The 15,941-nt window shown below is 40.1% G+C and overlaps 1 protein-coding gene across 5 annotated transcripts in view; it reads left to right on the top strand.

The window, feature by feature from the left end:
• The window catches only part of ptprz1a (protein tyrosine phosphatase receptor type Z1a), a 132,728-nt gene that overhangs the window by 94,963 nt on the left and 21,824 nt on the right, over positions 1-15,941 (top strand). For 4 of the 5 annotated variants that reach the window (XM_036003611.1, XM_036003610.1, XM_036003609.1 and 1 more), the window contains 6 exons: positions 1,271-1,409; positions 7,525-7,613; positions 8,263-8,348; positions 10,386-10,406; positions 12,172-12,268; positions 13,636-13,718. In XM_036003611.1, the coding sequence (XP_035859504.1) occupies positions 1,271-1,409; positions 7,525-7,613; positions 8,263-8,348; positions 10,386-10,406; positions 12,172-12,268; positions 13,636-13,718 (515 nt within the window). The remainder of the gene's footprint in view (positions 1-1,270; positions 1,410-7,524; positions 7,614-8,262; positions 8,349-10,385; positions 10,407-12,171; positions 12,269-13,635; positions 13,719-15,941) is intronic. The other variant, XM_036003608.1, reaches the window with a different exon arrangement.

The raw sequence follows: 15,941 nt of genomic DNA, 5'->3' as shown, positions 1-15,941 counted from the left end.
CCATCCCGGAATGCTGTGTGGACTAGCCAGACCCTCCTCTGCTCTGCAGCGTGTGGATGGTCTGGCAAAGCGAGACTATAATTCTGCAAACGGTTCAAGGAGGCCAAGCTGCTCTGGTGGCAGAAATGAGGTCATCGGTTGACTTAAATATCATCTTAGGTCATCCTGTTTCTTCTCACACGTTTTGGTTTTTGGTTCCAAGTCATTGGGTGGGGCCACCACTAAAGACGTGTAGGGACATTTTGAAGAAAAAATCCCATAAGAAGGGTAATGCATTAGCAATCTGGCCTGATGCTATGAATGGCCCATTGGATGTAGAGTGTTACAAACCATAATCATGAGAGTAGTTGCTTGCTTTGTCTTGATTTTTTAGGGTTCTTTGGTCTATGCTGAGTTATGTGCAAATGTTTTATTTAATCCACAAAGATGTACACTGTTTTTGCTGTAACTGGCAATTTACGGTTCCCATTGGTGGTGTAATGGGTTGTTAGTCTCATTGTTTAGACGACATTGTTGTTCCTGCATTCTGGCGAATTCAATTTAATCTAAATTTATATTGATATTGAATCTAATTCTCCTGTATAGTTCAAAACTTCCTGCATATAGATGCAAAACATCTAATGGATGTTTTTTTTTAGGAATCATTACATCTTGTTAACCTTGTTAAAGCCATAAGTTCCATACGTTCAAATGTACATAAAAGACATGATTTATCCCCCCTGTGTAGCTCAAGTAAACGCAGTTATTATTTTTTCTTTCTTTATTGAAAAGAAAAGAGACGCAGGGTCTGTGCTTTGTGACAAGGCAACACAAACGTGCCTAGGCGTAATTTACAGTAATTTAAAGCTATTATAATTTACATAAATGAAGATATTTGCACTGCAAATTGATGCAAACAAAGGCACAAATTGTTGCAGAAACATTCACCAGAATGCAGAAAATGTTTCAAAAAATTCTCACCCCCCCCAATGTTGAACCCAAAGTTATGCCCTTGCGAACGTGCACTGCAAGGTTCACGGTTGAAATCATTGGGAAGGATGTAGACATGTGAGCGCCCTGAACGGTTATTTTGACCTCTTTTGGGTAGTTTTACATTTTATGAGCGGGACAAATCTACCTCTTCTAAATATTGGGGGGGGGGGTGTTTGACATATCCCCTGCATCCCCTCCAAAATCTACGCCAATGAGTGTAGACAACAGGTGATGGCTCTGTCTTCTCTCACCCCTGCAGTATCTTTAATTTCTCTCCTCTTCTGTTCTTCCTCTCCAGATGCCAGTAACAGCAGCCACGAGTCCAGAGTGGGTTCGATCCGGGACGGAGAGAGGAAGGCTGTGGTTCCTCTGGCCGTCATCTCCACCCTCACCGTCCTCGGCCTGATCGTCCTCATCAGCATCTTCATCTACTGGAGGTCAGAACTGCTAATAAAGCCTGATTGTTTTGGCCATTAGAGGCCAGAAGAAGTCCACAGCTGGGCTTCATTCTTGTCCTATGAAAGGGTTTTTGCAGTTTTTCCATTTACACATCCAGCAGGCACGGAGCAACGTGGCTATTATGAGGGTTCAACGTTTTTTTTTTAGAAAACAATTACTACTTGATTCTACTTTTTACTAATCCATTTTTACTGGCCCCTATACAAATTGTTTTAGGACATGTCATGGCTTTTACTGCCCAGTCAGAACATTTCCAAACAACTCTGTTGTTACGTTCAAAAGTACGTTTTAGTCGTGCAACAGAAAACTCAGATTGGACAGATAGTCTAGCTAGCTGTCTGGATTTACCCTGCAGAGATCTGAGGAGCTGTTAACCATAGTCCTCAGAAATCCACCGGAGTTTAGAACGCCAACACAAAGAAAGAGGAAGGTAACGGACATCCGGCCTAAAAAGAGTGATATAATATAGTCTAGTCTACACTAACCTGCAGCGCCGGATTTTCAAAATAAAATGGGTGTGTATGTAATGTATGTCAGTCTGTTCAAACGCAGTTGCTTCTCACACACAGTTTATTTTCTGTGAGTTTGACTAACTTAATGACAACATCACAGTTGGGCAACATTACATTAGACGTGATTGGCCAACAGCATATTCAAATCAAATCATTCAACAAGCATTCACCGACGTGGGTGAGGAAATGGGGCAAGAGCACGATAACGTCATTTTTGATACTTTTATTTTTTCATTCACTTGCCCAACGTGGTGTTTTACTTGTCCTGGGCCATCCGGCAACCCTTATTGTTAAACTGTGATTACACAATGAGATCTTTTAGCTCTTTCACACTTTTCATACATATAACACTATTTGATTTGTATAAACCAAGGTACAGTAATTGCGAGCCAGAACGTGCAGGGCTGCCTCTGTGGAGGAAGTCAGGTGATGTAGTTTAAAGAGCGACAAATTCTGTGTAGAGAGGAGGTGGGAGTGGATGGATGAGTCAAACAAACGCAGGACTTTCACCCAGGAGACCGCTGTTTGTGCTGCTTACTTTTATTACATAACTTATGTACTTAACCCTTGTGTTGTCTTCCCGTCGACCATGCACATGTTGTCCTACGGGTCCAAATTGACCCTGTCTGTTTGTTGATTTTTGCTCTGTGTTGGCCCTCAGCGGAGTTCCCAGATTTCAGCTTTATCCTTATACCTTACAAATTAATGTCAAAAAGGGCATTTTTGCTTACTTACGTTTTGGATGCCTCTCAGCTGACCTTGAGAGATGCTGTTTTTTGTTTTTTATTTATTGAGACGTATAAAAACTGTTAGCCAGGATCGACTCCAGCTCCCTCAAAGACCCTGAAAAGCATAAGCAGTTATACATAATGGATAAATGGTTGGAAAACTGAATTTGTAGCAAACAAATGTTTCTTTGAGAATGTTTAAAACATTTTTTTTGTATGCCTATTCAAGACATAAAGCTAAAATATATTTTCTTCTCGTGCTGTAAACATCTTTAGCTGTGCAGTATGCCCTCTGCTTCCCGCTCAGACTGTGAAATAACCAACTTCAGAAATCCAATCAAGGACACGCTGTCAAATGCAGTGTAAACACTTTCCGTAACATTTTGTACATTTCTCATCTGCCGCGCTGGAGATTCGGCATATTGTTCTTGTTTTTTGCGCTCTGCTTGTTGTTGTATCTCCAAGATTGAGCAGTGCTAAGCTGGTAATAATCTGGGGAGCAGGGGGATTAATGCTCGGTGAAGGATGTACCTTGGCTGCAGGCAACCCGCGCTGCGGCGAGCGTCCACTCAGCCGAGAGCATCCAGAGAGGCTCGGGGGATAGAAAAGGACATCCGCGAGATTATGTCGGACAGAAGGAAACGTGTCAGCGTCTTGTAGGGCCGAGCAGCAGGAGGCCAAACTGCGCTAATCTGGCTGCTGTGGTGTCCTTGTTTACTCCCTCCTAACAACACAGTGCTCATTTGGACACTGCTGTGCATTTGAGGTCAAGTAGTTTGAGGGGATTTTTGAAAGTTCACAACAAGATGAGAGATGAACAGCAAGTTAGCACGTAGCTAAATAGTGTTTAAAGGCATCGCATCAATTCCAACTAGGGCTGGGCAATGTATCGATATTATATCAACATCCATATACATGGATTTTTCGGCAACGTCATCACTACTTGCGCACGCAACCGGCGGGGCAGAAAGAAGACATGTTTCGTGTAGCTAGTAGTAGTAGCAGCATAGCGTAAGTCAAAATGCCAAGGAGTTGTTGCGTGGTTAATTGTAGAAACGGAGCCAGTAATGGGTGCCTGATGTTTAACATATTTAGGGGGAAGCATGCTTTTTCCAAAAACTTATGGCTTCAAGCCATAAGAAGGGCAGGTTGGGGTGATATGCAAGAGTCAGGCTCCCTTGTATCAATCAGAAAAGTTGCAGCTTGTTCAGTTGCTCAGCTAAGTGATATTGTAGTAGTAATGTAGTATTCCAGTCCGGACCATAGACAGTTAACGATCCGGACTCGAGACAAGTTTAGACTGCTAACTAAAGCTACGCCGATGTTTTGCTAACGTTAGCCTAGCCTACTAGGAAAATATTATGACTGCCTTCGGAGTTTCTTATATCCGCGTCCACGTTGTCAACATAAGACCTGTAGCGTTAGTGCTCCTTTTGTACCATAATTTTATTGAATGAAGTAGAGTTTCGGCAAGCTAACCACAACAGTGTTGTCTCCCTCTCGCCCACAATCAACCTCTGCTGCTAAAAACAGTCAACCTGCAGTGATGTTTTGAAATGGAGACGCACATATCGTACCTTTTCCCGGAAATCCTGGCCATTATTTTAAGGCATAAACCAACCATAGGGGTACACTCAGGGGTAACCCTGCTGCTAACATTGGCTATTACATTAGCTGAAATGATAATTATAGCCATACATATATATATATATATATATATATATATATATATATATATATATATATATCACAGTAATACTGCAAAATTAAAGACAGACAAACAGATCCAACTAAAATCACGTTTTATTGAGTCAGCAGTTACAGTATATACAAACAATAAGGAAAGCTTCGATACTTAATGTTGTTGCAGTAGTGGACCAGCTCACCAATCTGGCTTTCTGCCCCTGGTATGCGCACGCACCCTGTAATGTTTGTAAACAGGAAATCCGTGTATATGAGGCTAAATATCGTCTTACATTTTGGATATTGTAAAATCGTGTTGTCCTTTCCTTTTTTATTATATTATTTTATTATATATTTTATTTTCTCCATATCGCCCAGCTCTAATTCCAACTTTATGTATGTACTCTTGTACAGTGCTGGGTAGTAACTACTTACATGTAACGGCGTTACATAATTTAATTACAAAATAAAGGAAGCCTAACTTTAATCCATTAGTTACTGGGAAAACGTGTAATTATATTAGTTACCTATGAAAATGTTCCTGATTACATTGGGGGTTACATCTGAATAATTTCTGTTAAAAGCTAGGCTATATGTGCTTTAAAATTAAATAATTATAATCTTAATTTATGTGATGAAGGATTTTAAAAGGAGTTTGACAGCAGTCAGTCTAGAGTACTACTGTAAAGTTAACACTGCCAGGTGTTTTAAAAATGGTTAACAGCTGAAAACATTCATTAGAAATTTAGAAAAGTAATCAAACGATAACTTACATTGCTTTGATACAGTAATTAAATTAATTACCCTAATACATTTTAAATAGGGTGACTTGTAATCAGTAACCTATTACATTTCCAAAGTAACCTTCCCAACACTGCTCATGTATACTTCATGGAGCAGCTTTGAGTGACCAAAACAAGACCAAGACTTTGAGGGGTTGAGACTGAAAGAATACCAAGACTTTGAGGGGTTGAGACCGAGACGAGACCAAGACTTTGAGGGGTTGAAACCGAAACAAGACCAAGACTTTGAGGGGTTGAGACTGAGATAAGACCAAGACTTTGAGGGGTTGATACCGAAACGAGACCAAGACTTTGAGGGGTTGAGACCGAGACGAGACCAAGACTTTGAGGGGTTGAAACCGAAACAAGACCAAGACTTTGAGGGGTTGAGACCGAGATAAGACCAAGACTTTGAGGGGTTGAGACCGAAATGAGACCAAGACTTTGAGGGGTTGAGACCGAAACGAGACCAAGACTTTGAGGGGCTGAGACCGAAACTAGACCAAGACTTTGAGGGGTTGATACCGAAACCACACCAAGACTTTAAGGTGTTGATACTGAAACGAGACCAAGACTTTGAGGGTTTGAGACCGAAAAGAGACCAAGACTTTGAGGGGTTGAGACCGAGACGAGACCAAGACTTTGAGGGGTTGAGACCGAGACAAGACCAAGACTTTGAGGGGTTGAGACCGAGACAAGACCAAGACTTTGAGGGGTTGAGACCGAGACAAGACCAAGACTGTGAGGGATTGAGACTGAGACAAGACCGAGACTTTGAGGGTTTGAGACCGAAAAGAGACCAAGACTTTGAGAGGTTGAGACCGAGACGAGACCAAGACTTTGAGGGGTTGAGACCGAAAAGAGACCAAGACTTTGAGAGGTTGAGACCGAGACGAGACCAAGACTGTGAGAGGTTGAGACCGAGACCAAGACTTTGAGGTGTTGAGACCGAGACAAGACCAAGACTTTGAGGGATTGAGACTGAGACAAGACCGAGACTTTGAGGGGTTGAGATAGAGATGAGACCAAGACTTTGAGGGGTTGAGATAGAGATGAGACCAAGACTTTGAGGGGTTGAGACTGAGACAAGACCGAGACTTTGAGGGGTTGAGACCGAAACAAGACCAAGACTTTGAGGGGTTGAGACCAAGACTTATCAAGATCCAAAAGATCCCAGTTCTATAAAAAAACAACCACAGAAAACACATTAAGCTTCTTCTTCATTCACCTATTTTATTGCCATAATTGTATCATAAGAAATGCCTCGATAAAATAACTTAAAAAGCAGTTGTGGAAATGAACATGTTTAACCCGTAAGGTGTCACACACACTCTTTAAATGTTCTGGAAAGTTCCTCATTCAGCTTTATCCTTGATTTTAACTCATGATGTCCCTAAGTGACACTCACGGAACATCCTGGTAGCGCTCATGTGACTGTTTGTCAATTTGTGTTTCCATGACATTTCCAAGATGGCTGTGGGCATGGTCAACAGATTTGACATGTTTTTGTTTGTTTCTAAGGTAAGATTCAAGTCATTTAAAGAGTCTAATGAATGACCATGTTTAAGAAGTTCAGAGTGCTGAACAGGTCTAACTTGACGAATGGAAATCCAGCTTTCGGTGGAAATAAACACTCTTCAGACTCGCCGAGAGAATAACTGTTTGTGTTTACTCCAAAACACGTCTTTAATCTCAGAGCTCAACCATTTTACTGTGTGTGTGTGTGTGTGTGTGTGTGTGTGTGTGTGTGTGTGTGTGTGTGTGTGTGTGTTGGTGATAATCCTTGATGCCCATTTCTGGCCGAGACAACGCAGGTTCATCAGAGGCAATCTCATCCGTTTAAAAACTTGTCAAGGATTAACAGAACATCTTTTTTTCCTGTGTTTTTCGGAAGATTACTTGTATTCTCCAAAATCTGAGTCACATGAAAACAAAAGCATCTTCTGCCTTTCAGTTGATCCTCCGCTCAGATTCAGTACAGGCTGAAGCATGGCATCATTGCAGATATATACAGTATATTCAGTATTTGTATTTTCAGTTTAGGATTTTTTTACACAACATATGTTTCTTTGATTTTAATTACTTTCATTGATTTTGTTATGGACACTTCTGATTTTCTTCCAGTATGTATTTAAGGTTAACGTCTCACTATATTTATGTAAAACACTAAACCATGTCGTCAAACCTAAAATATACAGTAGATCATTTGAAATTAACCGTTTATTTCTTATTTCTTATATTATTATTATATTATTATTTATAAGTGACTGCTTTATTTAATCTCAAACATTTCATGGTTTATATTAAAATGAAAATACATTCTGATATCCCTGTGTGTGTGTGTGTGTGTGTGTGTGTGTGTGTGTGTGTGTGTGTGTGTGTGTGTAGGACCTGTTTTCAGACGGCTCACTTCTACATTGACGAAAGCTCATCACCCAAAGTCATCGCTGCACCATCCACTGCTGCATTGACATCTGGTAACACACACACACACACACACACACACACACACACACACACACACACACACACACACACACCTGTTTACATTTCAGGACCCACAACATAGACACAATAAATTAAAAGGATCAAGTCCAGCAAGTTTTATTTATTCAGCCCCAAATCACAAATTGACTCAAAAGTCTTTACAATCTGTGCTCTCTCTCTATACTTAAAATAGATTCAGGTAAAGAAAAAAAAACCCAAATGTTCGTGAATAGGTCTGAGTTTCACATTTGAAAATGCCATTTTTTAAAATTGTCCTCACTCTCCTAAAAATCCTCCCTTTCAAAATTGTTACGTTTTCTAAAATCTATTTTCCTTTTTAAAAAATAATATATAATATTATATATTATATATAATTATAATATAATCACAACATTTCTAAAATGTCTTTGATTTCTCAATACATCCGTATGTTCTAAATATGTTGTTCCCAAAATGTCTACAATTTTCTTCAAGAGCAAACAGTTATTTTTTTATTTAAATAATGCAAAACACATTCACACATCTTTAGACATCTGGATTACCACTTTCTCTCCTATGGGTAGTTCAGTGTTGTTTCCTGTTTATTGAATTTCCCCTCTGGGATCCATAAAGTATATCTTCATCTTCTTTATTTTCCAGACGAACAAACAGCTTTTCCAGTGAAGGAGTTTGTCAAACACGTGGCCGAGCTTCACGACACGCTCGGCTTCCAACGAGAGTTTGAGGTACAAAGACCGGATTGTTTTTCCGATTTCCAACTGAAACTAAAACACATAATATTTTTTCAAATAATATCTCTACTGCCTTAAGGCACGCTCACACATGTACGACAATGCAGGCGAGTGACCATCGCGGGCATCGAGGTAATACCGTCTGGTTAGACACAGCAAAAATCAACATCTCCTCCATTTTCGCTCACTCGGAAAACTGCAAACCTCAACTCAACCAAAGTCAACCAAACACACTGCTTTACTGTTGGCTGAGGTTATGATTTCGCCGGTCAAAGTTCAACAAAGTTTAACTTCATGCAATGTGAAGATGCAAATTTGTTTTGCCACCGGAAGCAAATGTTTTATACGTCCCTTCACTCGCAAAGAATGGAAATGGACGGTATGAACGCTGTATCCAGTTCATATTATACATCCGTGATGTGTGACCGTGCACTTAAACTTGACCCTGGTGTGTGTGTGTGTGTGTGTGTGTGTGTGTGTGTGTGTGTGTGTGTGTGTGCGTGTGTGCGTGTGTGCGTGCGTGCGTGCGTGCGTGGGTGCGTGTGTGTGTGGGTGTATGTGTGTGTGGGTGGGTGGCAGTGTCTGACTGTCATCATGTCGTTGTCTGCGTCCTGCATGATGAGCTGTGATGATGTGGCTGGATACACTTTGACGCAGGGCTGCAACATTACGGGACTATTTTGGATTCTCTGATCGTAATTTATCAGGAGTTTATTGTGAATGACAATAATTCAATTTTGTGAACATTAAAGGAACTTTATCCCAACCCTCGCGCTATGGAGCCTGCTGGTCACAACCGGACTCAATTTTTGAGCATCCCAAGTCCCTCAAAAACTTGATTGACGGTTGGGCCCTGGCATTACAAGTGCCCAGGCCCTAATAATAATAGTATAGTGTAATTTACAGTGTATTGTCAGTTGTGACATGATGACTTAATAATCAGTGGGAGGGTGAAAGTTGCAGCCCTGGTTCGTCTCTTTGTGTGGAGCCTTCGTTCATCGTGTGAGCAGCGTGTCACTTGTCTTTTACCTGTCGACTGTCAGCAGAACGTGACGTCAGTCACTTCATGAATCAAAGCTCCACCTCTTGTTCTGAAACTGCTGCTGAAGTAAAAAATCAACACAAAGACAACGAGGCTAGAGAGGGACGGAGGGACGCTACTCAGGATACCCGCGGGGTCTTAAAAGTCTTAAAAATGTCTTAAATATAATATTTGAAAATTAAGGCCTTAAAAGTCTTAAATTTCTTTAAAAAAGTCTTAAATTTCATTCACAAAGGTCTAACATTTGTATTGCCCTTTCATAAGATTAAATTACTCCTTGATTGTTTCGTCACAAAGCATGTATTGAGAACTACAATACAATGTTGTATAAAGTTCAAGTACTTATTTTTATACCCTAAAATCCTTTCTGATATTCCATTATATCCTACATACTTTTGCCAGAATGGCCATGAAGTTGGTATTAAATGTAATTCTAATTGGTATTAAAAAGGCCTTAAAAAGTCTTATATTTAACTTGTGGAAACCAGGGGGTACCTTGACTACTATTTCACTTTCTCTTGATCACCAAAAAGTATTTCCTCATATTGACGATGATGGTGGTGTTTCCTTATCAAATTAGAGTGAAGATAATGCAAAGATATTCAAACTTAATTTAGAAAACAATCTTAAAAAAACTGTGAAATGTTATTATACATAAATTATTATATATTTATTATATTATAAACAGGTATGTTTTTTTGTACAACCCCTAAAATTCCCAGAATGCAGCATGTTATGCAGAACCCATAATAAAAACAATCATGTTTCCATTTCTTTTTATAGATGAATTTGAACACTGAATTATTTAACCTTGTTTTCCTTTGTGTTGGTTTGCCCTTTGTGTTGCAGCAGCATGAGCTGCACTGTGAGATGGATTAGTTGTTTTTTTGTGTCGTCTTGTAATTTGTATTTTTGCACCTCTTTGGTTGTGGTCCGTGTTGTCATCGAAACGTCCTGGCTGCCTGCTGCTTCCTCACCCTCATCATTAGATACTGAAGGAGAGTTACGAGGTAAGACGCTCTCCTCCTGACGCCTTCATTCACTTCATCGACACTGCCGCACTCGTAGCTGTGTTTTTGTCTCGCCTGTAATGCAAAGTGTTTTTTGTTCATGTGGAACTGTGGATGTACAAACGCATGATTTGTGTTTGACACCAGTGGAAGAAGTCATGGATGTAGTATAAGAAATGGATACTGGACTCCAAAATGAAGCCCATTCTTTACAAACGTGACCAAGGCTATGTCTCAGTTCGTTAAATTGCATCCCCTACCTTACTCGCCTCTAAGTCCGTCCCACCGAGGAAATGAGGAAATGTGTTTTTTAGAGGGATGAGACGTCCTTACCTCTGAAGTGTCATGTGAATTCGTCAGCTGTATGGTCAGAGTTAGCAACCTTTTCAGCTGCACGGCCTCCAGGAAGGGTGCTCTCGTGTATCCTCGCTCATACCTCCTCAGAGATCCCTCCTCCATCCTCACTCATAGCTCCTCAGAGATCCCTCCTCCATCCTCACTCATAGCTCCTCAGAGATCCTTCCTCCATTCTCGCTCGTAGCTCCTCAGAGATCCCTCCTCCATCCTCACTCATAGCTCATCAGAGATCCCTCCTCCATTCTCACTCATAGCTCCTCAGAGATCCCTCCTCCATCCTCACTCATAGCTCCTCAGAGATCCCTCCTCCATCCTCACTCATAGCTCCTCAGAGATCCCTCCTCCATTCTCGCTGGTTCAAGTGAGGAGCAAGGAAATATCAAATACGAGACTTGAGAAGCAAACATGACATCATGAACATAAAAATAGCTTTTCTAATCCCTGGGGGATGTTCACATTTATTAAACTTTTGTTGTTAAAAAAATCATAATATAAAGATTAATCAGTTTTACAGATTTTACAGTCTCCTTTATAAACCCAATCACAAAGTTTATTTCCTAGGGTGGTGAATGACGTCTAGGTTTAGGCAAGAATACCAGGGTAAGCCAATCAGAGGCAGAGTAAGGCAGAGTAGGGCGGGACACGCCTTCGCCATCGCAAATTTGTGTACAGGATGCAACGGTCTATGAAGATGAAAAAAAATGCTTTCTGGGCTGCAGGGGAATTTTTTGTTGCAGTTGGCCACTAAGGCAAACTCAATGTGTTGTATCCAACTCTCTTAATACATCCATGGAAGTAGTCATTTTGAAGTAAATGACATATCACAATTAGACAATTCCACACACCGCTTTAGATAATGTAGGAAACTCTTTGTCACTTGAGCGCAGTAGATGTTTTGTCTCTGGCTTGGTATCAAACCTGAATACTTTTATGGTTCCCACGAAAATGTGTCCTGAACACCGAGTATCAAAAACAGCCAAGTGCTGAAAGTTATTATAATGTTTTTTTTCTTCAATCAGTTAATTCCTGATTTTCAGACTGTATTTTATCTAAACAGAGCTGCTTGTGTTCGGACAACATTCAACTTTTGAGAACTTGAAAAAACATGTTTGTATTCCTCAAAATAAGATATAGGGGAAAAAGTATATTGGTATTGGTACTGAACCTCAGGTGTCATATTGAAAACATTATTGAACATTTTCAAATGTACCCAGCCCTACAGAAACGTAATATTATACAAGTAATATGTCATCTTGTGTGGAATGTAAACTCTGAATCTGCAAATTACAGTAGCTGTCTGAACTGTACTCAAATACAGTAGCAATACCTCTAAACTGTACCGAAGTATGTAGCTAAGCTCCCACCTCTCCTCTTCCAGGGTCTAAAGCTCTTCTTTGTGTGTGTTCAGGAGGTTCAGACGTGCACGGTGGACATGGGGATGACGACTGACAGCTCCCACCATCCTGACAACACAACAAAAAACAGATACAGCAACATCCTGGCCTGTGAGTACACTTCATTGTGTGATGTTACAGAACATAACACTACAAAAGAATGACAGTTCTGTTGTGTGTGTCTTCACAAAAACATTTTTTTTTTTATCTCGTAAGCCACACATCTTTCAGATTGCAGTTCTGATTAGGTTTGATCATTTTAACTGAATTTGGGCTGCTGAGAACCGCACGGTCTGCTACCGTTTGAACATTTTAAGTGTTGAACATCAGACATCACAAGCATACTTCCTCAGTTATTTTTTAAACTACCAAGTCAAAAATATGGATCCAAGACTTATGGATCCAATCTCTGTGCCTCTCGTGCAGAGATAGCTTCAGGATGTGTTTAGCCTAGCTTAGCACATAATACAAATGAACACACTGTTATACTGTATTTTTTAAAACTAGAATATGAATGGTCTGAAAGATGTTTTGTGTATTTATATTATAAATCTGGAGATTTTCTGATTAACAGTGAATGGCTCTACCAACAAGTAGTGTGTGTGTGTGTGTGTGTGTGTGTGTGTGTGTGTGTGTCTGTGTCTGTGTCTGTGTCTGTGTCTGTGTCTGTCTGTGTGTCTGTGTCTATGTGTAATAAAGCCTGATTAATCTTCTTCCTCGTTGTTGTTAAAAACACATCAATGAGCCACTTTGTTTCACTGGGTGACATGTTCCTATATTATGAACTCACACACTGTCCACACAGCGTCCTGCTGCCACACATACTCACTAGAGCACCAGATGTGGATTAATCCACTGGAAATAGTCCCCAACAAATGCATGATTTCCTCCGGTTTGTTTAATAAAAACTACAGTGACTTATACAATGACTGATGAAACTATATGTTTGTGTTTTTAATTCACATCCTCAGTAGGAACCAATGGGCTTGGAGCCACAGACAGGAAGTCAAAAAGTATTTAGTAACATAACACATTGTTGGTGTTAGTCTTTTTGTGAGATTTGTTAATAATAAGAACAATTTTAAATTAAAACTGCACGCAGCGATGAGCGGGCCCTCGCACTCCACACCAACGGACGCAAGATTTAAAATGAATTCCCTCCATTTAGTGCATAGCGTTGGAAATTACATATTTCAAATTGTGCACCACTTCCTTTGTCCACTATGTGGCGCTAGAGAACACACTATTTATATGTCATGTTGCTGTATATCATGTTTAAACAACATCTTGTAAATTTCAGGTAAATCGAATGATTTTCATAAGGGTATACTTTCTGTTGCCAGTAGGGGGCACTATGACTATACCTCATTGTTGACTTATAGATTCCAAATGACCCCAGACCAATACTTAATAAAAAAAAATAAAAATGTTTTCCACATTAATCTGATCACGTCTTACTCTTTCTCTTCAACCCTCAGATGACCACAGCCGGGTGCGACTCTCGCCGCAGCCCGACAAAGATGGGAAGACGAGGGATTACATCAACGCAAACTACGTCGATGTAAGGAAATCTCTGTTTGAACGTGTTGTTATGCCTCCACGCCGGCAATAGCAGTGACCGGAGGCATAATGTTTTTGTGTCGTCCGTCTGTTCCATTCTCGTGAACGCGATATCTCAGGACGGCCAAAAGGGAGTTTCTAAGGTCTACCACTAATGTCTATATAAAAGAGACTTCAGATACAGTATTAGGGGACCACTAAGGTCTATATAAAAGAGACTTCAGATACAGTATTAGGGGACCACTAAGGCCTATATAAAAGAGACTTCAGATACAGTATTAGGGGACCACTAAGGTCTATATAAAAGAGACTTCAGATACAGTATTAGGGGACCACTAAGGCCTATATAAAAGCATCCAAAAAGCAACATGTCATAGAACTTTTAAGGGCCATAACTCAAGAATTCTAAACTCAAATTATGACACAATTTCAATGTCTAACAGGATACAATGATGAAGTGATGACATTTTATATCCCAAAGGTCAACTTCACTGTGACATCATAATGATCTGCATTATTCAACGCCCGTGTAGATCTTCTGTGTTGCTGGGTTGATCCACATTTTAGAGGATGTAGCCTTTGCAACAATGTTGCACGCCGCGAGCTTCAGGCAACGAAGTTCAATATCAGTGTTAAAATAGTCCCTAGGTAAAGACAGCATGTTTGTCATTGGAAATGTATCAGGGCAAGAAGACTTTATACAATTTCAGCAACCTGTCAATTCAAAGTGCTTTGCATAAAACATTAAAGAGCAGTTAAAAATATAAAAACAGCTAAAATAGAATAAGACAGATTTGAAATAAAGATTCAAGAATTAAGTTTCGAGAGTTTTTTTTTTTTTGTCATATGCACAGTAAAGATAACTTACACCATGCAATGAAGCATCGCTTTGCCAGTCTTCCTTACACAATGAATAAAAAGGAGAATAATACAATAAAGCTTGCAACTTACAAAGATACATAACAACTACAAGTGTATGCATTATACAGGATTGACCCTATTATACTTTGACAGGAATTGATAGGTCAAACAGCAAACAGCCACCCACAAATAGTCTATAAATCCTTAACAAACAGCCATGTACATCGGCTCTTCCAGTCTCTCCACTGCTGGTTGTTTCAATTTAACGGGAGAGAGGAGCAAGAAAGGTTAGGATGGTGACCGGCCTCTGACGAGCTGTTACCGCCACCATCTTCAGCCAGAGAGGACATTATTTCTTCAGCTTCTTCTTACGTTGTCACCCCGGCGGGAGGTGAATCGATCGTGCTATTAACGTCATCGCTACACAATTTCTTAGTAAAACCAAAATCAATTAAACTGCCTTGTCTTCTTTTTGCCATGGCTACACGATGCTAACTGCAGAATGGATTTCCAGGACTTTGCGCACCGATTAATGGCCTCCAACGTTTATATTTTTTCTATGAATGTTTGAGTTAACATGTACTACACATGAGTTGAATTTGTACTGCAGCGCCACCACGCCTTGATGCTCATGACAAGAATAGCATATAGTTATCTTTATTCAAGGGAATTAGGTTTAAATCGCTGTCATGCATGAATGAATGATATTTTTGCAATTTTACACATAATAATCCGCGATGATCACATTACACAAAACTGAAATTGCACGTCAAAATGACACATTGTCAATATTTTTAGAGACCACCCAAATGTTATATTTTAACAGGGGTAATTTTAACTTTATTACGAACTTTAATTACGAACTTTAATTCGTTCAGGGTAGATGTAGTGATGAATTGACTTCTGAATCACTTAATAAATCAGAATTTTTAATTGAACCAGGCTTCATAACTTGGGGGTACTTAAATTAACTGTGGGGGTGCATTTGTGCGTTTTCTACCGAACCAAAAAATCAGGGGACAGTGTGTAGTCATAGATACTGTCGGCCTCTGAAGACTGTCTCAGTTGTCGTTCGCCTCACCTTTATTCCTGGAGGCTCATTTTTGGCGTTGTGGCTTCACCTGCGTCGTTGGACAGAATTCACCCACCCTAGAGGTCACTCACTTGTGTTTAGGGGTAACCTGACAAAGTTGTTACAATGTTGAAAGTCTTCTTTCCACCAGACCAGAATTACAGCTCCTCAAGGTGCTTACCTTTTTTTCAGCTGTGTGCACGGGCCCCTTTCATCCCAGGAAATAAATATACTGTATATGGTTACTCTTCTGACTGTGCAGATAATTTTAATTCTTCCATTTTGGCAAGT

Source organism: Sander lucioperca, chromosome 7 (genome assembly GCF_008315115.2).
Source record: "Sander lucioperca isolate FBNREF2018 chromosome 7, SLUC_FBN_1.2, whole genome shotgun sequence".
Classification (NCBI taxonomy): Eukaryota; Metazoa; Chordata; class Actinopteri; order Perciformes; family Percidae; genus Sander; species Sander lucioperca.
The sequence above is the reverse complement of the archived record's forward strand: the minus strand, read 5'-3'. Positions and strand labels throughout refer to the sequence as shown.